The sequence below is a fragment of the Heliconius melpomene genome, chromosome 10 (assembly GCF_056956725.1).
Source record: "Heliconius melpomene rosina isolate 202511_hmr_F chromosome 10, ASM5695672v1, whole genome shotgun sequence".
Classification (NCBI taxonomy): Eukaryota; Metazoa; Arthropoda; class Insecta; order Lepidoptera; family Nymphalidae; genus Heliconius; species Heliconius melpomene.
The window spans coordinates 2,967,571-2,976,529 of NC_140398.1; the positions used below are offsets into that span (position 1 = coordinate 2,967,571).

At 32.2% G+C, this 8,959-nt stretch overlaps 1 protein-coding gene across 1 annotated transcript; it reads left to right on the forward strand.

Moving 5' to 3' along the window:
- Positions 1-471: 471 nt before the first annotated feature.
- Gint3 (GDI interacting protein 3) lies at positions 472-8,832 on the forward strand. The gene is made up of 9 exons (XM_085192342.1): positions 472-613; positions 799-1,136; positions 1,702-1,835; positions 1,986-2,127; positions 2,475-2,569; positions 5,649-5,802; positions 6,332-6,489; positions 6,995-7,124; positions 7,312-8,832. The coding sequence occupies exons 2-9, from the start codon at positions 882-884 to the stop codon at positions 7,585-7,587; spliced, it is 1,344 nt and encodes a 447-aa protein (XP_085048468.1). The 5' UTR covers positions 472-613; positions 799-881; the 3' UTR covers positions 7,588-8,832.
- Positions 8,833-8,959: the final 127 nt, after the last annotated feature.

Here is an 8,959-nt window from a genome sequence, read left to right on the forward strand (position 1 = left end):
CTTCAGGTAAATTCAAATAAACGAATGATTTCTGTAGAGTTATTGTCGTTTTTTAAAAAAAAGAATTTACGTTTTTTACTTTTTTAATATGTGCATATTAAAATAATTACAGGTACGATAATTTTAATTCACATAGAATGCTTTGTCTGAAAATAACTTACGGTATGTTAAAATTAATTTACTACAAGTACAAGGGCAACATTCTCAGAAACGTCAAAGGTATGTGTGACATATGGTCTATAGAATGTATTGTATTTTTCGTCAATTTTATTCAACTAACAAAAATTTCATGTAATGTCTTTGTTTGATAACGCGGTATTTAATTCAACTCTTTACGAGGCACTGTATCTTCAAATAGAAGATACACTGGGCTTCGCGAGAAATTTCTTCGAATCGTGCGTGTCATCTTTGCCGATCGAAAACTTGCCGAAAACCTTCGTGAATTTGAGCGATCTGTCGTTTTACGAAGAGATAAAAGCTATTTTTTATTTTAATGAGTTCCAATTTCTATTATTAAAGACTTTTTCCCTTATTTTATTGTTTACTCTACTGTTAATCGTTATTTCCTGGAGAGTCTATGGAAAACGTATATCTGAACGGTTTATGAGGCCGGGTAAGTCGCAATATAGTTTTCTTTGTCTTTGTTGCAATCTTAATAAAAATACTTTTATATATTTTTTTATATACTATAAAATATGAATTTGTTATTTCAATGAAGCCTTATTTATTGCATAATGCAGTGACTTATTGATTCATATCTCTATTACACTAATAAACGATACGAAACAACCGTTACAGCAACCTCTGCAACAATAGAACAACTGAAGGAAAGTGTATCAAAGCTTAAACTACCAAAGGAGCATACACCGAGGATATAAAAAATGGCAGATAAGATTAAAAAGTTCTTTCAAAAGAAGAAAATAGATGCTAAATTTAAGTTAGCAGGACCTGGCCATAAATTGAGTGAATCTACGCTCAGTCAGTCATCTAATATATCTAATGTATCTAGAAATGTTCCTGTTGTTAAGAGATCAGGATTGTCAGAAGAAAGTAAGGTGGCAGCTGAGGCAGCATTATCAAGATTACAGCAAACTAGGGAAAATCCTGCTTTCAACACCTCTTTGGCAGCTATAAAGGTATTTTATTATAACTTTTTATTGTGTTTTTATTTTAAGTAGAGCAAACCTAATGTCAAGACACGCAATCAAAAGAGACTTGACCAGAGCGAGAAACTCATTAACATTTTCTTGCTCTGCTAATAATAAAAAAAATATCTCTAAACAAAACTACAACTATTGTATATACAGTTAAAGGCTGTGATGCTATGCTATTCACAGTCTCAACATATTTTTCTACAATGTTTTATACTAATCTATGAAAAATTTTATTTTGACTTTCTTATTATATAGCATACCATAAAATGACTTCATTTACATATTTCCAACTAATACAATTATGAAAACTACTTATACTTATTCTGTGTTTCCCATAATTGATAGAAATTAATAAGTGCATAAAAACCCACTACACATATATAAAAAAATGTTATCAATATTAACAATTGAAGTTTAATACAAAGTAGTTAATACAAGTTGAGCCATTGTGGGGCAGTGACAATGTGTGAGTGTAAATGTGAGAGTTGTGGGTTCAATTTCCATTCAGGGCAATTATTTTTACTTATTTTAACAATCATTTTTACAGGCACAAGTGAAGAAAGAATTAGAAAACGAAAATGCATCTAATTCTAAAACTTTGGATGAACCTAAAGAGAAGGAAAAGGCTGAATCGGAGATTGAGATTCCTAAAAATTTTGCTGCTTCAGGTGTTTACTTCAAGTAAGTTATTACATTTGTCTGTAGTTCCACCTCTTAAAATGCAATGTCTCGTAAATTGGATTGCCCTAGCACAAGGTTCCCTCTGCCTATCGTTCTGTATGTGGAAGTATATACACTGTGAAACTAAAAAATTAGTTTTTATTATTTCAGATGCCCCATAATAAGTAATGATATTTTACCACGGGATGAATGGAAAAGGAATATTAAAACATTTTTATATGAACAGTTGGAAGAAGAAAGGGGCTTGACCGCCTGCCTTATGATACATTCATGTAACAATTATAGGGAGAAGGTAGATACCATTTTTTATTACCATCTTTTTTTTATAATAACTTTGCTTATAGATTGTTGTGTTCGTTGTTTTTTTCGCTCGATTCGCTTTTGGTAGTGACTAAAAACTGAAGGCCATTTTTAGGAAATATTAAAATACAAACAACTGTGGGTTCGATTCACACTTGAGGAATTTATCATTTTTTTTTATTAGCTTTGTTAACACGCACAACTTCTTGAAAATTGGACGCAAAGTGAGCAATGGTGTGTTTTGACACTCTTCCTTCTGCCTGCCCCGTTGCATGCAGGATACAGCATGAAGCTGAAAACCTTATTTTTTGTATAAATTATATTTTTAATTTTTTACAGGTGGAAGTTTGTGTGGAGACATTGTGCAAATATTTAGAGAATATCGTAACTCATCCTGAAGAAGAAAAGTATCAGAAAATACGAATGTCTAACAGGTACTTTAGTTTTATTAACATTTATACTTCAGTAACTTTTACTTGTGGCCTTATCTTGTGGTTAAGTGGCAATGGCAATAACTAAGTTGTGTATGACACATGACATATTCAGCAAATAATTATAGCCCACAATAGCATTCCTTGATATATGGACTATACCATGACAAAAATTATTTTTCAATTCAAACCAATAGTTACTGAAATTAGTGTGCTCATCTAAACAACTCTTTGGTTTTATAATATCAACATTATATAAAATTAAGGTTTTCGATAAAACTTCACAGGAGTATTACTTTTACACCAGAATAACATATCTATATATATAAAATCGAAAGGTCACTCACTCATCACGAAATCTCAGAAACTACAAGTGCTAGGAATCTCAAATTTTGCATAGGAGTTACTTATAGGACGTAGGTGCTCGCTAAGACGGGAATTTGCAATATTCGACTTCTAAGGGGTTGTTTTGGGGGTCGTAAATTTATATGAAACTCCGTTACTACAAATGCTAGGAGTCTCAAATTTTGCATAGACGTCACTAGGACGTAGTCATGGAGACAGAAATTAATAATAACATAGTTCACGCGGGTGAAACTGTGAGCGGGCCGCTAGTATCCTATATATTGAAAGACTTTTTTTTACTCTAGTATAATCATAAGTTTAAGTGGGCGAAGCTGCGTTAATCGTCGGTGCGCCTGCCAAAACCGTTATGTGTATTTTTTAGATTTTTTTTTATTCGATAAATAGCATTAAAATAGTACTCTGCATAGCCTACAAAAACAAATATGTAGTATTTCCGTCTAGAAGTCGATTTAACAAAATCGATATGTGCACTTAATTTTTATTTTTGGCAATGGCAAATTCGTTATGTGCAATTATGATCCAGCAGCAATGATTCAATGAGGAATGTAATAAATTATATAATGTAATACATTAAGGGGAACCGTCACTCGAGCCCTACCTTATCGGTATATAATGAGGCAGAGCTCAAATCTCAGTCACTGCCGATAGAAATAGCAGATTCAGAGCGAGCAGGTATAGTATTGGTTGAAAATATGACTCGTTTGTACCTAGATGAAGCTACTGGAGAATTTTGTAAGGCGGAAGTCAGCCGAACTCGGAACTGGTCACTTCATACTAGATAAATAAGCTGGAGAAAACTTCAAGGAGATGGATATTGATGAAATATACAACAATAAAAAAAGAGTGACTTTAATACGAAGCAGAGAGCTATAGGAAAGGCGTACCTAATACAATTGTAAAAGACACTTAACTAACGATACTTATAATTCATGGATAAAGCCATAAATTAAAAGACATAAATTAAAAAGATAAAGCCAATATATTGTATACCACCAAACCAGAATCATCTTCTGAAAGTAAACCAAGAAATCCTTCTTGTAAGTCAGCTTCTGTAAGAAGCCTGTGAGAATGGTTTTAGGCTTAGGGCCAAAAGTTCAAGTTTAATCATTACTGCAGAGCAAGCACATCACGACACACATGTTTGAAGTATACAGTGCCGGTTTTAGCACTACCGGCGCCCTGGGTGAAGTTTTTTCGACGCCCCATAACTACAATTCAATAACATCCATAAAAGAGAATGGGTACAATGAAATAACCATTTATTTAAAAAAAATATTTAAATTATTGCCTTTCTATCTGCAAACTCTTTTATTAAGCATTCAAAGTCTATGTTTTCTGCAATTTCATTTTCGATTGATAAAATTATTAAGTTTGTTAATCTAGATGGCAAGATTGTCGATAGATAGATGAGATATCGATATAGATGAGATGAGATATGTCCTTATTCAGCTTGAGCTTGGAAAACCCTCCTTGTTTATTGAAAAACGATAAGGCAAACGAGCGTACAGGTTACCTAATCGTAAGTGACCACCACCGCCGGCGACCTCGTGTAACATCAGAGAAAAAAAGGAGAAAACGTGATTTTTGAAGGTATCCATGTCGTATCAACCTGAAAACACTGCCATAGGTAGGTTATTCCACAGCTGCGTGGCGCGTGGAAGGAAGTTCGTAACAAACCACACAGAAGTGGAGTGGCACGTATCCAGATGATGTGGATGATACTTCAGTTTGTGACGTACTGTGCGGTTAGAAAATTCGGCGGCAGGTCAGGTCAAACATTTCTGCAGAACACTTCCCGTAATAAATGCAGTAGAGAAAGCACAGCGAGGAGACATCTCTGCACAAAGCGAATGTGTCAAACCTTTCACACATCATTGGAGCTCCAACGTTCCGTACGGCTCTACTTTGTATATGATGCGTATGTATCAAATGGGTCAAGCTGTTACATGATGATGCACCAGCCCAGAGATGAGAAGAGTACTCCATATGAAGCCGAACCTGGGCCCTATTCAGGGCCAATCGGTGTTTTGGCGTGAAATACTGTCGCGCTTTGCTTATTAAAATTAAATTTACCTAGTTATTGAAGGGATAAGCATTAAAGGCTTAGCCTATCTATAAACCTTTCCTAACCACTTTCTAACAACCCTTCGAGTTTTCTATTAAACATTTTTTTGTTAATTATTATTAGTATTAATAACCATAAGATACCATACCAGTACCATACTGTTTTATCGTTATCAGAATAACTGTTTTCACGTAAAAAAGGGCCAAACCAATAATTCCTTACGTTTATAATTACTAATCATTAGTATATATATTTGTTTTAAGTTTAATACATTGTTGTTATTCTCATAATAACATTAAATAAATCCGATTATGTTCTTTTACAAAACTGATATGTGCATATTTGTCACTTGTACGAAATGGTGGTTACAAGACAAATCTGATATGTGCATCAAAATGGTTAAAAAAAAATATTGCAGAAGGGTACATCTTATCATTTTCGCTTGTATGTCAGTTCAAGCATAACATATTTTGTCACCATACTGCATTTATATTTTTTTGATAAAGCTATTATTTAATAAATAAGATAGTTTTTTGTCTCTCCTGAAAACTTGACTAAAAACACATAGCGGTTTTGGCAAGCGCAACGACGTAATATAACACACACACACTGTAATACATAAAATTCATTAATATTTCGTTTATTTTTTAGAGTTTTTATGGAAAGAGTACAACCTGTAGAAGGTTCTATGGAATTACTAATAGCAGCCGGTTTCGAACAACGAAAATTACTTAATAATGAAGGCAATGAAGAAGATTTTCTTGTTTTTGTTAAAGAAAATGTACCGTCTGTTGAGAGTTTAGTTGTAAGTAATAGTTATTGCTGAATAATAATATAGGCTATTTTGTTTGTGGTTTCCTATTACAGCTTTATTGTGTAACAAGCTAAATTTGCTGTAATTGGTTTTGTTTTATTTGGTTTTTTTTTAACTTTATGTTGTATTGTATTGAGAGTAGTGGAACCTAGTGTAAAGACACTCCGCTTTCCACTTACCGCCAAATGCTATAGGTATTTCCTGATGAGTTGCGGAACTCAACGCCGCGCTTTGCCTCTACACCAGAGCGAAGAAATAAAAATGTTAAATATATCATATACTCGTGCACCTGCGCCACGACTGGCATTTGACATGATGCATATCACCTCTATGAAGCATAAGTAACGCCTCTATGAAGCCGCTTATTTTTTTCTAAATTGGTCAATTTCCAAGAGGCGCAGCTTCAGATACCGCTTCATTATAAATTTTATACATTTTCAAAGATATATTTTTCTTTCTTAACTTTGGAATATCAGTATAAAATTATTAAATAATACATATTTTTCTACATTACATACAGACTTTAATCGAAGCTCTACGTTCAGCGGAGCCTATACAATTAGAACTGGATAGAAATCTCCAAGTATTATTGCCGTCTCAAGCGGCTAATAAAGTACAATTGCCGCCATCTTTCTACGCTCTCACGCCTGAGGAATTGAAGAAAGAACAGCAGCTGAGGTAAATATATTTTGTTTTTTATTATTAGCATCCCGCATATAGTGGGTTAAGCAGAGGGAAGTTAGTGTTAAAACACTTCGTGGTCCATGGGTCCGATAATTATCGAGACATTCAAACATTGTCAAAATGTCCACAATGGTCTCAAACATCGGTAATATTTTTCACGCTGTATCCCGCATTAGGGTAGGCAGTACATGACAGCCTAGTGCTTACAGAGATATAGCGTGTTAAATGGCCGTATGGCCGTATTTATCGCTTCGTTTTTTCACCAGTTTGAGAAAATGAAAAAATAATAATAAATACATTGTTATTAAATCTTATTTCATTTCGCACATTCATCTTCAATCTATCAATGCATCTTCCAATTTACGAGACAATTCGTATTGAATGGCGGAACTCAACGCCGCGCTTTGTTTTGTTACTAGAGCGAAGAAATGAAAATGATAATAATAATAAACAAATAAAATACATTATTATTGAATGTAAATTTTAATGTTTTTCACAGAGCTGAAGCTATAGAAAGAAGTCAAATGTTACGCACAAAGGCTATGAGGGAAAAGGACGAGATGCGTGAAATGCGGAAATATAAGTTTGCTATCATCAGAATACGGTTTCCCGATGGTATTTTATTGCAGGTTAGTTAGTTTTTAATTATAATTTATTTTATTTTCGTAAAAATTATCTTATTTTCATTTGTAAGTAGTAGCAGTATAAAATTATATTGAAAATAAATAGTTAAATGTACACTAAGTTCCTTCTGGCTAACCTGCTATGTGCGGGATACATAATATAATAACTTATTATATACTTTTAATTCCATAGGGCACGTTTTCGGTGTACGAGAAATATAATGAAATTCACGAATTTGTCCAAGAGCATCTAGAACATGGCGGATTACCTTTCGTTTTAAACACTCCTACTGGACACAAGTTAATATTTGACGAAGATGCAAATAAAACACTAATAGACCTGCGTTTAGTTCCGGCCACTATACTGACATTTGCGTGGCACAACTCCGTAGCTGAGGAGATCAGTAATAGTCCTAATAAAGATGTCTTTTTAAAACCAGAAGTTATGGTTTTAGTTCAAGAAATATAATTTGTTATATTAATTGAGAGACTGTTTTATTTCTTTTAGTTAGATTTTGTTTTGGTAAATGTATGATAAATTTACCGTAGCAGGATTTGAATGGCTTATAAGAGGCGTGAGTTCAAGTTCCCGCTATTATTAAATTTTTTCAGGTAAAGAACTTTGTTTAGTTAAAAAATATAGGACATAAGCAGGCAATTTTATCGATTTTTTGAAATTATTTTTGTAAGTTATCTTATTCAATATGTTTTTTGAATCAAACGATTTATTTTGAAAAGTTAATTCCTCTTCAAAAGTTTGTAAATTCCTAATAATAATTTCCTAATACAATATATAACATCTTATTATAATATGCATATTTGTGATAAAGCGACATGTGGTTAATAATAATAATTATTTATTTTTAGTGATATCAAATTTATTAATAAAATCGAATAGTGTATTTATTTTGATTGAAGCAAAATCGATGTAGTTATCGAATAAAACAAAAAAATACTCTATTCCATTTAAATAGTTAATGTCCCTAATATAATACAACAATATTTAACGTCCCTAGCAATTATTTAAATCTGTATTATTATAATTTATTATGGGTTAACATGTAAGCATTTATTTATTGAAAAGCAATATTTAAGCATTTCTTATAATTTAAGAAAAGAAATATCCACAAACTAATTCCAATTTTTCACCTTTGATTCCTTAATATTTTCTATTGCAAAATTATACTGTTGAAATGTATAGCTATTTTTCCCATTTTAAGTAATCGTTATAATACATAAAATAAACAATATTTGTTACGCAGACTTCTATACATTTGTTAAATTAAAAACAATAATTTACACATTATTTAATAATTTCACTTAATTATTATTGTGCACTTTATATTGATGTCGTCGTGACGCAGTGGGATAGCGCCTAACTGTAAGCGCAGTGGTTGAGGGTTCAATTCCCACTCGGGGAAATTAATTATTTTCATTTTCCGCCACTTATCACGCAATATCTCGAAATTTGGGCAGTGCGAAGGGCCTGCCTATTCTGCAACGTGGGATAAAGCGTGAAGCTGCCTGCACTTTGTATTTAAAACCTTAACTTATTTCAAAAAATATTCCTAAATGCCTATGCCATGGGTAATTATATTAATAAATATATGAATTTATTATATTAATAATAATAAAGGCATGAACTCGTATGTATGTTGATTTCATTGCTTTTAAGAAGTTTATATTATGTGGAATAAATATAATTAATGTTAAATTTCTTTGTTTTATTTTTAATTGGTATATATGAAAAACACGTTTTTGATAATAGTAAACAAGTAAACACAAAATTTTATAAACAAAAATATATTACAAACTGCTTTAAATACATCTATCAAAAAGAA

Excerpts from the sequence above, each read along its gene's own strand:
- Gint3 (XM_085192342.1), top strand. The coding sequence starts at position 882 with ATGGCAGATAAGATTAAAAAGTTCTTTCAAAAGAAGAAAATAGATGCT. Across the intron at positions 2,570-5,648 it reads AAAATACGAATGTCTAACAG|AGTTTTTATGGAAAGAGTAC; the intron begins GTACTTTAGTTT and ends TTTATTTTTTAG. Across the intron at positions 5,803-6,331 it reads CGTCTGTTGAGAGTTTAGTT|ACTTTAATCGAAGCTCTACG; the intron begins GTAAGTAATAGT and ends CATTACATACAG.